Source organism: Xenopus laevis, chromosome 1S, assembly GCF_017654675.1.
Source record: "Xenopus laevis strain J_2021 chromosome 1S, Xenopus_laevis_v10.1, whole genome shotgun sequence".
NCBI lineage: Eukaryota > Metazoa > Chordata > Amphibia > Anura > Pipidae > Xenopus > Xenopus laevis.
The window spans coordinates 79,414,706-79,435,124 of NC_054372.1; the positions used below are offsets into that span (position 1 = coordinate 79,414,706).

The 20,419-nt window shown below is 37.7% G+C and overlaps 1 protein-coding gene across 19 annotated transcripts in view; it reads right to left on the minus strand.

Moving 5' to 3' along the window:
- adgrl3.S (adhesion G protein-coupled receptor L3 S homeolog) overlaps positions 1 to 20,419 on the minus strand; it is a 1,276,319-nt gene that overhangs the window by 198,542 nt on the left and 1,057,358 nt on the right. For 12 of the 19 annotated variants that reach the window (XM_041579790.1, XM_041579795.1, XM_041579791.1 and 9 more), the window contains one exon: positions 20,255 to 20,383. The exons of 6 other annotated variants lie outside the window; for them this stretch is intronic. In XM_041579790.1, coding sequence (XP_041435724.1) covers positions 20,255 to 20,383 — 129 coding nt within the window. Of the gene's footprint in view, positions 1 to 19,994; positions 20,038 to 20,254; positions 20,384 to 20,419 lie in introns of all 19 variants that reach the window. One more of the 19 variants, XM_041579803.1, reaches the window with a different exon arrangement.

The window sequence follows — 20,419 nt, forward strand, 5'->3', positions numbered from 1 at the left end:
TACAGAAATATTGCCACCAACAGGACGAACATCCTGGAGGTGACAAGCAACTAGTAATTAAAAACTATTATTTGCTCACTTGACGTTTTTTTTGCGTTGCAGTAAGCGCCGCGTTTTGTCTTTGCGTGTGAACAGGCTGTAACCTTTACACGACTTGATTGGCATGTAGACGCCGGACGTTTTAAAGCAGTTTATTACACAAGTTTAGAAATGTAGTGTGATTTCTGCCCTTTACAGCACAAAACGCAGCGCTGTGTCAACAATGTATTTTTCAGATACATTTTTGCCCTTGATCCCCCTCTGGCATGCCACTGTCCAGGTCGTTGCACCCTTTAAACAACTTTAAAATCATTTTTCTGGCCAGAAATGTCTTTTCTAGCTTTTAAAATTCGCCTTCCCATTGAAGTCTATAGGGTTCGCGACGTTCGCAAACCGTTCGCATTTTTGACGCAAGTTCGCGAATATGTTCGCAAACATTTTTTCCGACGTTCGCTACATCCCTACTTTTAGCACACATAAATCAGGCAGTATTGTTTTGGTAGGATAAATATATGTGATGATATATGTATGCAGTAACTTTATGTTGAGATCTCTAAACACCAGATACTTGCATAATCCTATGCAAAATGGGCATCAAACTGTGGATCCCTGATATAATTATAAAGATGTTTCTCTTGGTAACTAAAGCTATATGGGAAATTAGATGCCAGAAAGTGGAAGCTTTGAGGTGCTTTTCATGTACTTCATCAAAACTGACAAATTTGGGAAAGTTTTGCATGGTTTGAAGTAGAAAGACATTGTTACCCATTTTGGCTTCAGCAGAATGTGTACTTTCCAAAATATATGGCTTTGGGGGGGTCAACATTTTTTTAAGTGGTTGTAAATGTGTTGATTTTTCAGTAGCTAAAGTGACCACAGGAACAATTTTCTTTTTGGAATCTCTAAATACCAGACACTTTGGTAAATCTATGCAAGATGGGAATCAAATTGTTCACTGGACTCCTTTATTTAGGATTTTTTTTTTTTGGTATCTAATGCTATGTGGGACATAATATGCTACGTATTTTCAACCACCAAATCTGGGAAAACCTTGCAACTCAGTTTGGAGTTGAAAGACTTGATTACCCATTATAGATTTAGCAGAATGTGTACTTCCCAAAAATATATTGTTTTTAGGGCCAAAAAATGCAGCAAATGTGTCTATTAGGGATGGGCAAATTTGACCCATTTCGTAAAAAATTCACGGCGACGAAATGTCGCCGATGCCCATTAAAGTCTATGGGCGTACAAAAAATGTTGTCGCGAGGCAAATTTTTTTTTTACTTGCATCTTTTTTTTTTAACGCACACTGCCATACAAGTCTATGGGCGTCTATGAAAGTTACAAGGTGATTTTTTGTACAGAAACCACTAAATTCAGAAAACCTTTGATGTTTGGTAATTAGGAGTAGAAAGAAAAGTAATCCATTTTGGATTTGGCAGAATTTATACTTTTCAAAATTATATGTTTTCCTGGGATAAACCAACTGTTCCATGATTTTTTGGTTTTGGAATCTAATGTATGTTATATTCTGTACCCTGGCGGTTTCAGAACACTTCACACATTCATTCATGCAACTAACACAAGTAACACCTGTTTCTAGGTTGCATGACACATTGGTAAACCTCTGCGAATTTCAGATGTCACCTCTCTGAAGAGTTACAATATATAATATAATATAATATAATATGCTGTTTTGATTGGATTAGTGGAAGAGTCTATATGCCGAGAACTTCCCACACCAGTCAGTTGAACTGAAGAAGCTGCTCGGATGAGTAGTGAAATGTCTTCAATAATTACTCAGCAAGTCCATGTTTTTTGAATTACTTAGATATATTCTGTTGTAGTGCTTTGAAATTTAGTAATATACTGTTTGGAGTCAGAAATCCCTATGAAACTATGCATATCTTGTATTGGCACATTGAAGAGACACAAGGCTTTCCAAATCTGTTTGAAAAATAGCAATTTTTGGGGTATTTAGGTTTAAGTGTAAGTCTTGTTCCAGAAGTAGAAATACATAAATACTCCCCCAGGAAATTCCCCTAACATGAGAGAGCAAAATGTTAAAAAAAAATGCTTGCCACTTAGGGAAAATGAAATGTGAAATTCTGCTGACACTTAAAAAGGTTAAATGGACAGTGATTACTAGGACTTTACACAAGGTTGTAAAAAGAGGCTCAAACACCTCTGTACAATTGCAAGGAAGACACTTCATTTACATCAGACATACAGTATGTGCAATGAGTTTTCAGTCTTTTAACTTTATGAATATACAGTTTAGTATATGTTATTGTTTAAAATATATATATTAGGTTAACCTACTGTGATGATACTTCTGGTTCGGCGCCTGAGAAAAATGGAGGCTTGGATGTAGTGCTCTACCAAAGCAACCCTTCCTAAATTCTTTTTCTGACAACAGACTAAAGACTAGCATTTTTCTTACACAACACAAATAATTTAAAAAAAAAAAAAAAAAATGGCTGCAAAGTTTAATGGCAAATTAAGAGAAATCCGACAAAGAGAACTTTAAGTCAGAAACCTCTATCTCCGGGCATTCTCAAGGAACCCTTTCACAAAAGATGGACTCTGGAGAGGACTACTCTTCGATTGCCAAGGAAGTGACTAATAAATCCTGTTATTGAAATGTCAATTAACAAAGGAATTGACAAATTACAATTGGAAATATGTAAAATCTCCCAACAATTGGAATGCCACGATAAAAGGTTTTCGGAGTTGGAATCTACTGTTTCCTCCATCTATGATGACTCCAATAAAACACAAAATAAAACTGAATACTTGGAAAAAAGTACAAGAACTGTTCCTGAAAGTTGATGGTCTGAAGAACAGATCACACTGGAATAACTTGAGACCATACCAGACCAAAAGTGGTAATAGTTAAATTCCTTGACTACTCTGAAAAAAATAGCCTTTTCCAAGCGTACAAAAAAATCCAAAGGCTTGGAACTAGAGGGAAATAAAATCCTCATATTCCAAGACTATTCACTTTATCTTTCTCAGAAGAGGAAATAATTTTTCAAAGCCTGCCAGTCTCTGATAAAGCAAAACATTAATTTCTCCCTATTGTACCAGCAAAGAAAATGTTTGCATCCGGGAACACGCATCTATAAATAAGCATAAGCATAAATAAGCAACTCGCTTTGCCCAGAACTTTGAGTATAAATGTCTGAATAATTCTAAATCTGTCTGGCAAATTCCTAACTCCCTCCTCCATAGGGATCAAAGATATCGGAAGCTTGAAAGATCACGTCAGCAAATTAGTATAGATGACTATAGTGACCCTGGTGGTGCTCAAAGGTCAAGGTCCAGATCGCATTTTTCATCTATAAAATTTTCTCCACCACCTTCCAGCGAAGAAGGTGTTTGAACTGACTGGAGGTTTTCTTCATTCCAATAACTTCTCTTTAAAAGATGGGTCCTTCATTTCAAGGGAAATAGCCTTTTATAGTTAATGACTTAATCTACAACATGTTTTGTAAAGTTTGGTATTTAACCATAGGTTATGTTAGGTTTTTATGTTAGGACATCTCTAAAACTACCCTCAAAGATTCTGCAAACCTACTCACCTATAGGCAATTGTTAATTAAATAACAAAATGTCACTAAATATAATATCTTGGAACATCAATGGTTTGAACCACCACATAAAAAGAAGAAAAGTCCTTCAACACATCAAAGTCAAAATTGTGATATAGCTCTCCTTCAGCAGACACACTTAAATGATGGAGACAATGATACAATGTCTAGAGAATGGATTGGTGAAATAGCTTTCTCCCCAGCCATTAAAAAGAAAGGATGCGTGGCCATTCTATTTCATCGTTAATTAAATGCCCACATTTTGACATTGCATAAAGATGAGTATGGCAGATTTGTGTATACAGAGGTTCTCTGTAGCATCTTGTTTACATATATGCCCCCAAACCATTCAAAAGAAAGTTATTTTGTTGATATAAGCCATAGTCTCTACCACCCCTCAATTCAACCTAATTTTAGGAGGGGAGGGGACTAATGAAAACTCACATTCACTTTCTAGATAGAACTGATCCAAATGTAAACACCCAAAGTAAAAAATCAAAATGGATGAATGAATTTCTGAATACATTCAGCCTTATAGATATTTGGAGATTACTCCACCCAATGGAAAGGGAGTTTTCTAATTTTTCCTCTCAATAGAATCGATTACATCGTAATTTCCAATAACTTAGTGGGTAAAATTGTAAAAGCAGAAAAAGGCTCCATAGATCATTCTGGCCATGCTCTGATTTCAGTTTTATTATCCATCTCTAGTATCAGAAAATATTTTGTCTCATGGACTTTCCCAGTGTTGTTGGCCGATCAACCAGAATTTTCTAAAATGCTTTTGGAAAGATGGGACCTATTCCTTACTAAAAATTTCCAAAATAAAAACAACCTTCCCTTGCTGTCGGAATCATGGAAGGCGGTTATTAGGGTGAAATTTCCTCCTATAGGGCACGTCTCCCTTAAAGTAAATGACAATTTTTTTAAATTGAGTAGGCAAAAAAGAGAATGTTATCTGAATCTAAAATACTTTCCTTCCCCTGAAAAGGTTCAAAAATTCAAGGAGATACCGTCTTCATTAAAATCTTGGATAACATTAAGAGATTCCTTCTTTGTTTGCTACTTAAAAGCTTAATTGAACAACTGTATTAACAAAGCAAATAATGTCACCATTTTAATCACATGCAGCCGCCCCTAGAACTCCTGTGGAGACATTCTAAAATGGGCTATCCTTCCTTCCTTACTCTTTAGTAAGAGAAATAATTTACCTTTACTGATGTGGTAGACCCAGCCAATGGTAACTTACTAAACTGGCCTGAATTTAGAAAACACAACCTGAAGTCCAGTGATCACTCTAAGAACATACTCAGTAAGAGTGTCTTGATTGGAGCCCAAAATAAATAATCGTATGCTCTTCAGAAACACTGGCTTGCAAAGTCAATGAAAGATTTTCTTGAGAATCCAGATTTAATAAATATTAATCTAATTTAACTAAAAATGTTGGTTTTCAAGAAACCATTGCAAAATCATCTTAAATAGTAACATAGTAAGTTAGGTTGAAAAAAGACACACCTTTTGTAACCTGCCTAACTGCTAGTTGATCCAGAGGAAAGACCTACTGGTAAATAAAGCATTAGAGAGATTATTATATGACCCCCTTATATATTTATACATAGTTATCATATCACCCCTTAAACACCTCTTCTCCAGCATGATCATCCCCAATTTGATCAGTCTTTCCTCATAGCTAAGATCTTCCATACCTTTCACCAGCTATTCTCTGGACCCTCTCTAATTCAATAATGTCTTGTTTGAGCACTGGAGACCAAAATTGTACAGCATATTCTATTCTAGATAGGGCCTAACCAGTGGTCTATAAAGTGGAAGAATGACCCCCTCCTCCAGTGAATCGATGCCCTTTTAATACAGTTCAAGACTTTATTTGTCCTTGATGCTGCTGACTGCCATTGCTTGCTAGCCAAGTTATCTACAAGGGCTCCAAGGTCTTTTTCCATAATGGATTTGCCTAGTGCAGTCCCATTAAGGGTATAAATGGCTACTGCTTATTTTATCTTTTGCACATACTAGACAAATGCCTAGTCTGTGGCCTTGGGCAGAATGCTATTTGCTTCAAATGTATTCTGATAACTTTCCACTTGTGTGAACAATACCCACAGAACTGACATGTAAGCAAATGTGTTTGCAAGCTATGCCAATGGTATAAATGTTACGGTATAATTGGTATGGTAATGGCATAAATATTTAGAGACACTGTCTCCCGTAAAGCAATAGAGCAATAAACCGAACAAGTTTGAACGTGCTCGTATCCTCCCTCCAAACTGGCATCCCTCCCAGAATCTGCTTGTGTGTCTCGGGCCTCGGCCCTTAAAAACGGCTGACTCTCAGAGCACCTGGGAGACAGTATCTCTAATATGGGCGGTGGGGAAAGTGCAAAGAAGGATAGGCAGGTTTTAGTTATAGGGGATTAAAGTATTAGAAAGGTGGATAGGGTAATTTGCTCTAAGGACCCTTCATGTCGAACAATCTGCTGCTTGCCTGGTGCTTCAACATGTGGTGGAATGAGTGGACAGATTATTGGGAGGAGCTGGGGAAGACCCAGTGGTCTTGGTACACATAGGTACTAATGACAAAGATAGAGGAGGTGGTGAAGTCCTCAAGAATGATTTTAAAAAACTAGGTGTAAAGTTGAGGCTGAGGACTTCCAAGATAATTTTATCAGAGATATTACCTGTGCCATGAGCAACATTAAGACAGCGGGAACTTTTGGAGATTAATGCGTGACTAAGAGATTGGTGTAGGGAAGAGGGTTTTGCCTTTTTGGAGAACTGGGCTGATTTCATAATTGGCTACAGGCTCTTTGCCAGGGATGGGCTGCACCACAATGATGATGGTGCAGCTGTTTTGGGGAAGAAGATGGCTAGAGGGCTGGAGCAGATTTTAAACTAGGTGTGGGGGGGGGAGGGTTCAGTAAAGGATTCCATGGAAGACAGGTTAGATGAATAGTGGGCAAAGGAAGGGAAAATGGGGGAGAATATTTGGTCAGGGGTACTGCTAAAGTCAGGGAGGACCACATGTCAAATGTACCAGTATTAAATATATGTTTGCAAATGCAAGGAGTCTGAATGATAAAATGGGAGGTGCTGGTGCTGGAAGGAATATATGATGTGATTGGTGTGGCTGAGACATGGCTGAATGAGTCACATGATTGGGCAGTTAATATCAAGCAGCTATACATTGTTTCAGAGGGACAGAGGCAATAGAAAAGGAAGAGAGACATGTATGCTTGTTAGGCAGGATTTAAAAGCTAATATAAAGGAGATGCTAGAAAATGAGGGGGCTGAAGTCTTTTGGGTGGAGCACTTCACTGATTGTAAAGAGTCCAGTAAATTAATTGTAGGAGTATGCTATAGAGCCCCTAATGTAAGTGAGAAGGAGGAGGCTAAGCTCCTGATGCAAATAGAAAAGGCTGCTAGTTTGGGGAAAGTAATGATAATGAAAGTAATGATAATGGGGGATTTTAATAACCCAAATATAGACTGGAGCAACAGTACTGCCAGGACAGTTAATGGAAACAAGTTTATAAACTTGGTGCATGACAATTTTATGACATAAGTTGTTGAGGAGCCAACCAGAAAAAAATGCAATACTGAATCTAGTGATCTCTAATGACCCAGAACTTATAGCAAATGTGCAAATAATTGAACCCCTGGGTAATAGTGACCATAATGTGATCTTATTTAATGTCTGGTGCAAAAAAAAAAAACATTTATACTGAGGCAACAAAACCCAGAATTTCAGAAAAGCTAATTTCCGTGCCTTGAGGGTTGCCCTTCAGAGCATAGATTGGGGCATTTACACGGAACATTTAAAATTATATTAAATCATTACTGTTCTCAATTTATTCCCTTAAGGAGTAAATGTAGAAGCTTTTTTAAGTATATTAATACTACAAAGATGCAGGTTGAGAGTGTTGCTCCTTTAAATAATGGTACTAGTATGGTTGTAACAGATACAGAAAAGGCAAATGTGCTAAATCATTTTTTTCTTTGGTGTATAGTCAGAGATCCCAGGCTCACATCATGGGTGCACTGTTGGCTCAGCTCAATCTAGTTAGTGGCTGAATCAGGACTTGGTTCATAAAGCTTTAATAAAAATAATGTAAACAAGGCACCAGGACCAGATAGCATACACCTCCGGGTTTTAAGAGAGCTTAGTTTAGTTTTAGACTGACCCCTATTTCTGATTTTCTCTGATTTTCTTTTATCTGGCATGGTACCTTTGAGTTTGAGGAAAGCTGATGTCTTTCCAATATTCAAAAAGGGATTACAATCTCAGTCTGGCAATTATAGGCCAGTAAATTTGACATCTGTGGTAGGCAAATTATTTGAAGGCTTGTTAAGGGATCACATTCAACATTTTGTCCTAGTGAATGGCATTTTGAGCAGTAATCAGCATGGCTTTATGAAGGATATGTCATGTCAGACGTATTTGATTGCTTTTATGATGAGGTACCGTATATACTCGCGTATAAGCCGAGTTTTTCAGCACCCAAAATAAGCTGAAAAATGCTGCCTCGGCTTATACGCGGGTCATTTAAAAAAATATTACCTATTTGATGCGATGCCACACACTATACGGTAGTTAGCAACTACCGTATACAGCCACAGCTCTGGAAACATATGGAGGCGAAACTGGCAAAACAACCGGTATGTGTGTATTCTGTTAAAGTTGCACTAGAGTCGAGGCGTGTAGCCCAAGTTTCTCAGTGCTTTAGCGACCCCCCTCCCCTGCTTAAAGGAACGGAGGTGCCAAAACAGGTAAGTAATGGAAGCAGCCTTTTCCTTTAGAAGCAGACACCCACCCAGCCACGTATGAACACACATTCAGAGAAACGCCACTCTCTTCCGCTTACTGCGAGTCTCCGTGAGATTAGATCCCGGCAGCTAAAAGGTTACGGTATGAGGCAAGCAGCAATACAACGAGTCTACCGGTACTTTACTTCCTGTTATAAAAACATCCTCCATTGTCTTACCGGTAACTTCTTTCAGCTGACAGAAGGAAGTCTCCTACTCCTCGGAGCTCATTTTTAAAATAAAAATTATTATAGACATTGTTATTCTTGTATGACAGTACCTGACAATGTAAGAGACGCTCCACAGCAAACGTGTAGCGAGCGACGCCATCTTACTGGTGGCAGCAGGAAGCGACCAATAGAATTTTGTCATTTGCCAATAATGTGCAGCTTATTGGCGGAAGTGGTATGACGCTCGTCTTGCCAGACAGGGTAAAGCAGGAGAAAATGTAAATCGATTTGAGGGACGTGAGTGACACGAGGGAAGGGCTTATTATAATTAGAAGAATGCGCAAACTTACCAGTAGCTGCTGCATTTCTCACCCTAGGCTTATACGCGAGTCAATAAGTTTTCCCAGTTTTTGTAGGTAAAATTAGGTACCTCGGCTTATACACGGGTCGGCTTATACACGAGTATATACGGTAAGTAAGATGACAGCAGGTGAACAGAAGATGGGACTGCACTAAGCAAATCCATAATGGAAAAGAAACTTGAAGTCATTGTAGATACTAAACTTGACTGTAACAGGTGTAGGGACCCCTAGGTTTAAATGTGTCCCTATGGCTTTAATTCCCTACCCTTCCTCCTTTCTCCTAGTTGCTGGGCAGAAAACTATGTGTCATTGTCAATTCATTTGCATATAGATGCTATTGGCTAGTAGGTAAGGTGACCACTTCCTGCCTTACTTTGGTATAGTGCTAGGAAAGGATTGGCACTTCCTCTTGGCCTTTCATCTGAGGAACAGGGTAGTGTGCTCTGAGCCTGGGCATGGGTCCAGCTGTTATTGAGCTCAAAAACGTGTTACACAGGCAATGCCAGTCAACAGCGTCAAGGGCATATAAAGTCTTGGAGCATAGATTCACCATCGGAGGGGGTCATTGTTCCACTATATAGAGCACTAAGGCCTCATCTAGAATATGCTGTACAGTTTTGGTCAGCGCTCAAACAGGACATTAAATAATTAGAGAGGGTACAGAAAAGGGCAACTAAGTTGGTAAAAGGTATGGGAAATCTTAGCTATGAGGAAAGACTGGCCATGCTGGGATTGTTCACGCTCGATAAGAGGTACTTAAGGGGTTATATGATAACTATGTATTAATATATAAGGGGATCATATAATAACCTCTCTAATGCTTTATTTACCAGTAGGTCTTTCCAGCTGACGTGAGGTCACCCATTCCAATTAGAAGAAAGGAGGTTCTGCCTAAATATTAGGAGAGCTGTGAAGATGTGGAATTCTCTCCCTGAATCAGTCGTACTGGCTGATACATTAGATAGCTTTAAAAAGGAGTTGGATGTCTTTTTAGCAAGGGAGGGAATACAGGGTTATGGAAGATAGCTCATAGTACAAGTTGATCCAGGGACTAGTCTGATTGCCATCTTGGATTCAGGAATGATTTTTTCCCTCTCTGAGGCTTCAAATGTTTTTTTTTGCCTTCCTCTGGATGTGATTTACTTAGACTTTGCTAAAGCATTTGATACAGTGCCACACAAAAGGTTACTGGTTAAATTAAGGAATGTTGGCCTGGAACATAGTATTTGTACCTGGATAGAGAACTGGCTAAAAGATAGACTACAAAGAGTGGTGGTAAATGGAACATTTTCTAATTGGACCAGTGTTGTTAGTGGAGTACCGCAGGGCTCTGTACTAGGTCCCTTGCTTTTCAACTTGTTTATTAATGACCTGGAGGTGGGCATTGAAAGTACTGTTTCTATTTTGCAGATGATACTAAATTGTGCAGAACTATAGGTTCCATGCAGGATGCTGCCACTTTGCAAAGTGATCTGTCTAAACTGGAAAACTGGGCAGCAAACTGGAAAATGAGGTTCAACGTTGATAAATGCAAGGTTATGCACTTTGGCAAAAATAATATAAATGCAAGTTATACACTAAATGGCAATGTGTTGGGAGTTTCCTTAAATGAAAAGGATCTAGGGGTCTTTGTAGATAACACGTTGTCTAATTCTGTGACTACTAAAGCAAATAAAGTTCTGTCTTGCATAAAAAAGGGCATTAACTCAAGGGATGAAAACATAATTATGCCTCTTTATAGGTCCCTGGTAAGGCCTCATCTGGAGTATGCGGTTCAGTTTTGGACTCCAGTCCTTAAGAGGGATATAAAGGAGCTGGAGAGAGTGCAGAGACGTGCAACTAAATTGGTTAGAGGGACGGAAGACTTAAATTATGAGGGTAGACTGTCAAGGTTGGGGTTGTTTTCTCTGGAAAAAAGGCGCTTGCGAGGGGACATGATTACACTTTACAAGTACATTAGAGGACATTATAGACAAATGGCAGGGGACCTTTTTACCCATAAAGTGGATCACCGTACCAGAGGCCACCCCTTTTGACTAGAAGAAAAGAACTTTCATTTGAAGCAACGTAGAGGGTTCTTCACAGTCAGGACAGTGAGGTTGTGGAATGCACTGCCCGGTGATGTTGTGATGGCTGATTCAGTTAATGCCTTTAAGAATGGCTTGGATGATTTTTTGGACAGACATAATATCAAAGGCTATTGTGATACTAAACTCTATAGTTAGTATAGGTATGGGTATATAGAATTTTAATTAAAAGTAGGGAGGGGTGTGTGTATGGATGCTGGGTTTTCATTTGGAGGGGTTGAACTTGATGGACTTTGTCTTTTTTCAACCCAATTTAACTATGTAACTACTATGTAACTATGTAACTAGCAGTTAGGAAGTTTAAAATAGAGTTAAATTGTTGAACTTGATGGACGTGTGTCTTTTTTCAACCTAACTTACTATGTTACAATACGTTTTCCTTGAATTTTTTGTCAATATATAATTGTATGAGCTTTATACATTTTATACTGGTCATGGAACGCCTCAGTGACTTATAATATCCTCATATTTTCCAACAAGGGTACTTTATTTATTGTAATGGAAAGTTTTAGTGAGTCATGTAATGAAATTACATCACTATGCTCCGGTTATAACTGGTGACATCAGTAAGAGACATTTATAAGGATATCATTTACAGGATATTCATGGCTTTTGTGTATTATTTACCTATAATCTACAGTTTGGTCATTTTCCTACTGACCAAAATGTAAATTGTACTGTTTACAACAAGGGGGCACTGACATGCTATACCATGCTATACCTTCCATAATAAATGGAAGATTCATCTTCTTCCATTTATTATCATTTTCCATTCCATTTAGCAAACCATCTATTTTCCAATAGCACACATTCTGACAAATCTTATAATATGGGACGGCAGGTCAGGGGCGGAACTGGGGGGTACAGGAAGTAGAGACTGCAGCAGACATGTAGTTTTCACATGCCTGCTGCAGCCTAGGGGCCCCTGGGCTTTAAAAGCTGCAGCAGAACATACAATCTACAATTTGTGGCACTTCGGAACTTTTATTCACAGAATGTAGATTCTACATTCTGTGGCACTTAAAGTGTTAACAAATGCAAGTATTGTTTTTCTGTGTTACTTTTCAATATGTGTTTTATTGCAAAATTGAATTTACTTTTATTTGTTACAGTTTCATCTCTCCTGAAATCGTAATCATCCAGGAAACTTCCATATACTTCACACTCTTTTATTGTAAGGTGGCATGCTTTGTCTACCTCAGGGTAATAAGTGAGACAGAACAGTAAAATGGTGGCTTTTCAACTCTGATTTTTCTGGTCAGAGTTTTAAAGAGGAAATACACAATTTTTCGTGAAGCTGCTAAAAGTCTGAATAAAAAAGCACTCCATCTCATCTACTAAAGTCATGTAAAAGTAAATTACAGATGTCCCGTTTACAATTGGAAGATATCATGATCTATGCTGGGTTTTGTACAATAATCTGAATAGTGGTTTTTGGGTGATACTAATAAAAATGATAAACCTCTCTGTAGCTACATCACAATCATTTACTGTTTATCTCTTTGCCTGAAACAGTGGATGCAGGCAACTAAAAATGCTATTTTTTGAAGCACTTTTAAAAGCCACTGAACATTCTGCTTGGGTGTGTTTGCAGTAAATGTCTAACCCCCATATAATAATGTAATATGTCATGTAATAAAAGACAAACTGTTTGCCAGGTGCAGTAAATCATAGTAAACAGGTAATCAGTAAATTCTACCTGCTGATTTTTTTAAACTGTAACTGTAACTGAAACTTGTTTTCATCTTTCATTATGTCCCTGGATCTTAAGGGTTTAATCTACACCAGCTATTTTATAAATGCTTGCACCAAGTTCAGAAAACTAGAATGAATATCTGCTGGTATTGCTTTGTATAGATCTGGGAAGTGTTTTTCGAAAAATACTGTAGGTGTTGTAGATGTTGAGGAAGATATACATTTATGGAAGATATGTATTTTTCAGAAGTATGATACAGCGGATCCAAAATGTTAGTTACAAATAAACATTATTTTATAAATCCAAAATGTTTCTAATTCTACATTTGTATAAACATATAAACATATAAGGGCTTGTGCATGTGAATTAAGTGTTAAGCAGCGTTAAAAATCTTAAGGCGTTGGTGTGTGCTGTGCATGCTGGGAGTGCTGGGTGCAAGAAGGGAATAAGTGCAAATAACTGACTGCTGTGTGTTCTGTGAATTATCTGACTGAGACAAACAGCTTTTTCTTTTCTCTGTTTGGGGTAAACTCTTAGATACATCTGAACTGGCGTGTATGGAGCAGCCTGGGAGGCAGTGGTTCTAATACGGGTGGTGGGGGGAGTGCAAGGAAGGAAAGGCAGGTTATAGTTATAGGGGATTCAATTATAAGAAAGGTGGATAGGGTAATCTGTAGTAAGGCCCCTACATGCCGAATAGTCTGCTGCTTGCCTGGTGCTAGGGTTCAGCATGTGGTGGAATGAGTGGACAGATTATTGGGAGGGGCTGGGGAAGACCCAGCGGTCTTGGTACACATAGGTACCAATGACAAAGTTAGAGGAGGTGGTGAAGTCCTCAAGAACAATTTTAAAAAAGAAGGTGTAAAGTTGAGGGCGAGGACTTTCAATGTAATTTTCTCAGAGATATTACCTGAGCCACGAGCAATGCTAAAGAGACAGCGGGAGCGTAGGGAGATTAATACGTGGCTGAGAGATTGGTGTAGGAAGAAGGTTTTTGGGTTTTTGGAGAACTGGGCTGATTTCTCAGTTGGCTACAGGCTCTTTGCTAGGGATGTGCTGCACCTCAATGATGATGGTGCAGCTGTTTTGGGAGAGAAGATGGATAGAGGGTTGGGGGAGATTTTAAACTAGGTGTGGGGGGGGAGGGTTCAGTAAAAGATTCAGTGGAAGACAGGTTAGATGAGATAGTGAGCAAAGAAAGGGAAAATGGGGGAGGAGATTTGGCTGGGGATACTTTTAAGGATAGGGAGGACCACATGTCATATGTTCAATATGGTACCAGTATTAAATGTATGTTTGCAAATGCAAGGAGTCTGACTGTAAAATGGGAGAGCCGGAGGTGCTGGTGCTGAAGGGAAAATATGATGTGATTGGTGTGGCCGAAACATGGCTGAATGAGTCACATGACTGGGCAGTAAATATCAGTGGCTATACTTTGTTTCGGAGGGACAGAGGCAAAAGAAAAGGAGGAGGGGTATGTCTGTTTGTTAGGCAGGATTTAAAAGCTTATATAAAGGAGGAGGTTATGTTAGAAAATGAGGGGGCAGAAGTCTTATGGGTGGAGTTCTTCACCAATTGTAAAGAATCCAGCAAATTAATTGTAGGCGTATGCTATAGACCCCCCTAATGTTAGTGAGGAGGAGGAGACGAAGCTCCTCATGTAAATAGAAAAGGCTGCTAGTTTGGGTAAAGTAATCATAATGGGCAATTTTAATTACCCAGATATTGACTGGAGCAACAGCACTGCCAGATCAGTTAATGGGAACACATTTATAAAGTTGTTGCATGACAATTTTATGGCACAGGTTGTTAAGGAGCCTACCAGAAAAAATGCTATTCTGGATTTAGTGATCTCAAATGACCCAGAACTTATAGCAAATGTGCAAGTCATTGAGCCCCTCGGTAATAGTGACCATATTGTTATATCATTTAATGTCTGGTGCAAAATGATATTAAATCATTACTGTTCTCAATTTATTCCCTTAAGAAGTAAATGTAGAAGCCCTAAGAATCATCCTATGTGGCTTAATTCAGAAGTAAAGAAGTTAATAGGAAAGAAGAGAAAGGCATTTAAAAACTATAAATTTGTTGGGACAGAAGCTGCATTTAATGAATATAAACACTGTATTAAATGTTGTATATCAGCAATCCGGAAGGCAAAGAAAGGAAATGAAGAGTTAATTGCGATGGAGGTGAAAACTAACCCTAAAAAGTTTTTTAAATATATTAATAGTAAAAAGATGCAGGTTGAGAGTGTTGCTCCATTAAATAATGGTACCAGTATGGTTGTAACAGATACAGAAAAGGCAAATGTGTTAAATCAGTTATTTTCTTCAGTGTATACAATAGAGGAGTCTGAGTTCCCAGGCTCACTTTATAGGGTGGGCTCATGTCTAGGGCATTAGAGGATCAACTTTGTCTTTATTTAGCTTCCTTGGACATGTGTAATAATAAGTGGCCACTTCAAGCATTTGCACCAACATCTCTAATAAAGCTGTCTATACAACCTATATGTACCCGCCCTATTTAAATTGACCTAAGTGTAAGAGTACTAACAAAGTTTAGCTAGACAGAATTGAATGCTAGATCCCTAAGAAATGCTGTTAGGCTGCTGAGATGCAACTTTGCATTTTAGTGAATTAGCGTAGTGGTAACTTACGCCTGGTGAAGTAGTGCAAAGTGTGGTGGAGTGCTGGTTGGGGAAAATTCATCGTTTAGTGAATTCCCCCAGTATGTCTAATTGGCAAATAGGATATTTTTGTCATTTTCACCGATCCAATGGGTTGGGGGGAGCACATACAATACTGGAGGTACATTCATACTTAAAATATTATAGAATTAAATAGACCTGTTGTACAGATATCCTTAATGGCTAATCTACAATTTTCCAAACATCCTAAACAGAACTTACCTTAAACCCAGCAGATCCCAACAAAGCAGCAAAGAATTAATCCACCAAAATGTGCTTACCTTGCTAGCATGTAGAGGAAACTTATCATATACTTTTTATTTTCAGTTCCTCAAGCACTACAACATAATCCAAAATATTTCAGTTTACACAAGAGACATTCTAGTAATTCTTGTATTCTTGACAAACTTTTCATGGCATGGCTATGAAATAGTACTTACAAGACTCTATAGGGGAAATTTACTAATTTCGGCACTTCGCCGATTTACTTATGGTAGCTGGCATAAATTCTCTAGCCAAGGAGATAGACTCTGGCACAACTTTGCACACTAACGCCAGGCGAATTTTCGGTCAAGTTTTTGATTTTACTGACTGTTACCTCTATCGCCAGACTTGCCTTCGCCACCTCAGACCAGAAGAATGCAATAGAATAGATAGGAGTTCCTCAAAAAAAAAATTAAAATTTGTCCCAAAAAGTGAAAAGTTTTTTTTGAAAAGTCCCAAAAAACGCTGGCGATTTTTCCTATTTAAAGGGTGATAGACTTAAGATTGTAAATTTTTTTTGGGGTACCCTCCTTCCCCCCTACATTTGCCAACATATGGCACCCAAACTATACCGTGGGTATATGTGTAGGGCATTGTAACAACTTTATATCATTTTATTAAGGTTCCCTGGCCTTGTGTAGTGTAAAGTATTTGCTGAAGCATATATGACCATTGTACTTTAACTGCACGCCGTATGCTAATTAGCCAACACTAGTGTAACTTTGAAGTGCTGAGCGTAATTTCGCTGGCGTAATTTTCCCAGCGTTCGGTACCTTGTGCGCAACTTGGATCTTTGTGAATTAGCGTTGTCCAGGCGAATTTACGTCTGGCAAAGTGTGCGCAAAGCTAGCGCTGGCGAATTTATACCGGTTAGTGAATTTTCCCATATGGGGCAAATTTGTCAAGATTTGAGATTGCCTGTTTTGTTTTTGCAATTTGAGAAAAAAACATATCATATCTTTTTTAAACTGAGGGGCCAATTCACCAAGCTCAAGTGAAGGATTCGAAGTAAAAAAAACTTCGAATTTCGAAGTGTTTTTTGGGCTACTTCGACCATCGAATGGGCTACTTTGACCTTCGACTACGACTTCGAATCGAACGATTCGAACTAAAAAATCGTTTGACTATTCGACCATTCGATAGTCGAAGTACTGTCTCTTTAAGAAAAAACTTCGACCCCCTAGTTCGCCACCTAAAAGCAACCGAACCCAATGTTAGCCTATGGGGAAGGTCCCCATAGGCTTGGCTAAGTTTTTTTGGTCGATGGATAATCCTTTGATCGTTGGATTAAAATCCTTTGAATCGTTCGATTCGAAGGATTTAATCATTCGATCGAAGGATTATTCCTTCGATCGTTTGATCGCAGTTTTTGTGCAAAAACCTTCGACTTCGATATTCGAAGTCGAAGGATTTTCATTCCCATTCGAATATCGAGGGTTACGTAACCCTCGATATTCGACCCTTGATGCATCTGCCCCTGAGTCAATTTATTTAAAAAAAATTAAATTTGCATAACAAACTGAAACTGCTAGTTCTTTATTGAAGTCAATAGGGATATTTGAAGCAACTGCATTTTATGTATTCTCATTCCAGTTTATTGAAACAGTTAACTAAACCATTTCCAAAATAATGTACTTGTTTAGAAGTATGTGCCATCAGGTAATCCTAAATAGAAAATTGCCATTTTAAAAAATAAAGACCACTCCCTGGGATCCTAGGATTCACAGTGCACACAAACAAACCAAACTAACCATACATGTTAGGTCACATGAGCCAATTAACAGACAGAATTCTGTCTTTTGCTTCCACACTTCTTCCTTTTACAGTTAAAATTGTAGTATTTATGGTCAGGTGATCTCTTAGGCAGCACAGAGACCATCACAAAATGGTGGTTCAAGGCAAGAGATGTAACAGGGCAATATTTACTTAAATATATATACCAGTTTATATATATATATATATATATATATATATATATATATATATATATATATATATATATATACTAGTCACTAGTGCTCTTGCAAGAAGAAAGGTTGCGCTTGCATGCTATCATTTAAGAGGGAGGAGGAGACGAAGGGACGCCAGCCTTTGGTTCCCTCAGGGCAAATCCAGCCCTGTCAGTGGAGACACCAGGTAGGGATTTCAGCAGCACCCCTCTGCCCCCCCCCAGACAATTGGTAAGAGAGAGGATTTTTATTTTTTTATTTTTTTTACTTTTTAGGCACACAGGCTTAGCCTCTCCAAGCCTTAATTAAAATCTTCCTATGATATACAGTATACATACTAATTTTGCTTACCCAAACAGTAAACTATGATTGTGAGTGAATTAAATGTCAATACACTGCAACTGGCACAAAACCTGCATGGATCTGGGTCAGAATTGATCGAACTACAGAAACTGAACCAAAGGCAAACAACTATTAATTGCTGAAGCTAAAAAAAATTCTGTCAACTGAACCCTGTACCCAATATTGACCATGTTTCATAAATAAGGGCTGAGTTGCCTTGTTTTCACATGGATACATGTTGCTAAGTTCTATTAAAATCTAATAAATCTTGCACATATATTAACCGGTAAACAGCCATGCAACATTTGAATTTTATATCAATTTTATATTATATTAATTTTATATTGTTTTATTGGGATGATTACATCTTTAATCGATTCATACATTTAATATACAGTATACATTCATATATTCATACATTCGTACATACCACTATGAAAAAATACATTGTACAAGGGTATATTAAAGGGATACTGTCATGGGAAAAAAAAAAATTAAAATGAATCAGTGCTGCTCCAGCAGAATTCTGCACTCAATCCATTTCTCAAAAGAGCAAAAAGATGTTTTTATATTCAATTTTGAAGTCTGACATGGGGCTAGACATATTGTCAATTTCCCAGCTGCCCCAAGTCATGTGACTTGTGCTCTGATAAACTGCAATCACTCTTTACTACTATACTGCAAGTTGGAGTGATATCACCCCCCTGCCTCCCCCCCAGCAGCCAAACAAAAGAACAATGGGTAGGTAACCAGATAGCAGCTCCCTAACACAAGATAACAGCTGCCTGGTAGATCTAAGAACAACAATCAATAGTAAAAACCCATGTCTCAATGATACACATTCAGTTACATTGAGAAGGAAAAATAGCAGCCTGCCAGAAAGCATTTCTCTCCTAAAGTGCAGACACAAGTCACATGACCAGGGGCAGCTGGGAAATTGACAAAATGTCAAAAAAATCTGTTTGCTCTTTTGAGAAATGGATTTCAGTGCAGAATTCTGCTGGAGTAGCACTTTCAACTGATGCGTTTTGAAAAAAACATGTTTTCCGATGACAGGATCCATTAAAAATATATCAAATCCCACATCAGGCATATTTAATTTATCTATTGAGATGGTATAACCTAACTAATAACAGTATGCTTTCTGATGAAAATCATTTGAATTGGCCAACAGGTAGTAGAAGTTAGAAGGTATAAATATTATAATAATATATATTTTATGGGCAGATTTATCAAAGTTTATTTCTAGAGCAAGTGTAAAAATAAAGCTCACCAACTTTCTATTCATTCCTATAGGATATTTGGAACTGTATTTTTCAAATGGTGATGTTTCACCCATTGATAAATACTTTTCTAAAAATCCCTTAGAAATTAATAGAAAGTGGGTGATTTTTTTTAGTGAGCTCTATTTTCATACTGTGATAAATCTGCCCTTAAGTGTTGACAGCAAAATAGCAGCCATTTATTTTATCAGCTATATTGCCTACCTAGGGTTCTTTTAGGAGTAGATTTTTCAAAACGTGAAATTATATCTCACTACAGAAAACTCACCTACTTTCCATACATTCCTGTTGATGAGTTTTTCTGTGGTGAGCTATGATTCCACACTTTGATAAATATGGCCCTTAGATTCAGGATAAACTACTTACCCCAGTAGTTTAGCTGAAAACAAAGGTAAAATCAGCTAGATTAGTACAATGCCAATTTTATGTTAAAAATAATTCAAACTACAGTACAGGATCTATATCAGACATGCCAACCAATTTGTTTGTAAAGCTGCACTATACAGATCGAAATGTTATAACTTCTACTATATTACATGCAGTCTTTGAATGTATAGTATATGTATAGATACATATACAGCACAATTTTGTATTAAAATATTGTTTATCAGATAAAAGTACAGCTCAAATATAAAAACCAGAGTGGCAGAATTGTATTTGTGTGATTTATTCAGTGAGCACCTTTGGTATGTTTAGCACTTACCTTCAACAAAGATTCCTAAAATGTTGGCATTACAAAATATGAGCTAAAATAAAGATAAAATAAAAGATGACTGTAAAAAAACATAAATATGGAGTGAGGTTATAAGTTATATTCCTAAAACACATAATACAACAAAGAAACATTTCTTAAACAGAAAATAAAAAGAATGAGGTATGTAGGACATATTTAGTACGTAATAATCTCTCTACATTCATGGGTGTGTGGTTTCTTAAAAAATATTAAGAGAAATTCTAGCACACCTTGTGTGTTGTACAAGCTGACAGAAGTGTTGTTATAGACCGCAGATTCCCCCAGCAAAGTATTATAAGGATTGTTAGTGCCATGAGGACGAAGTAGAGCATTGGTAATAAGATGATTAGCCATGACTCCTGGAGTAGCCCAATGGAAAGACAAAAAAAGAATAA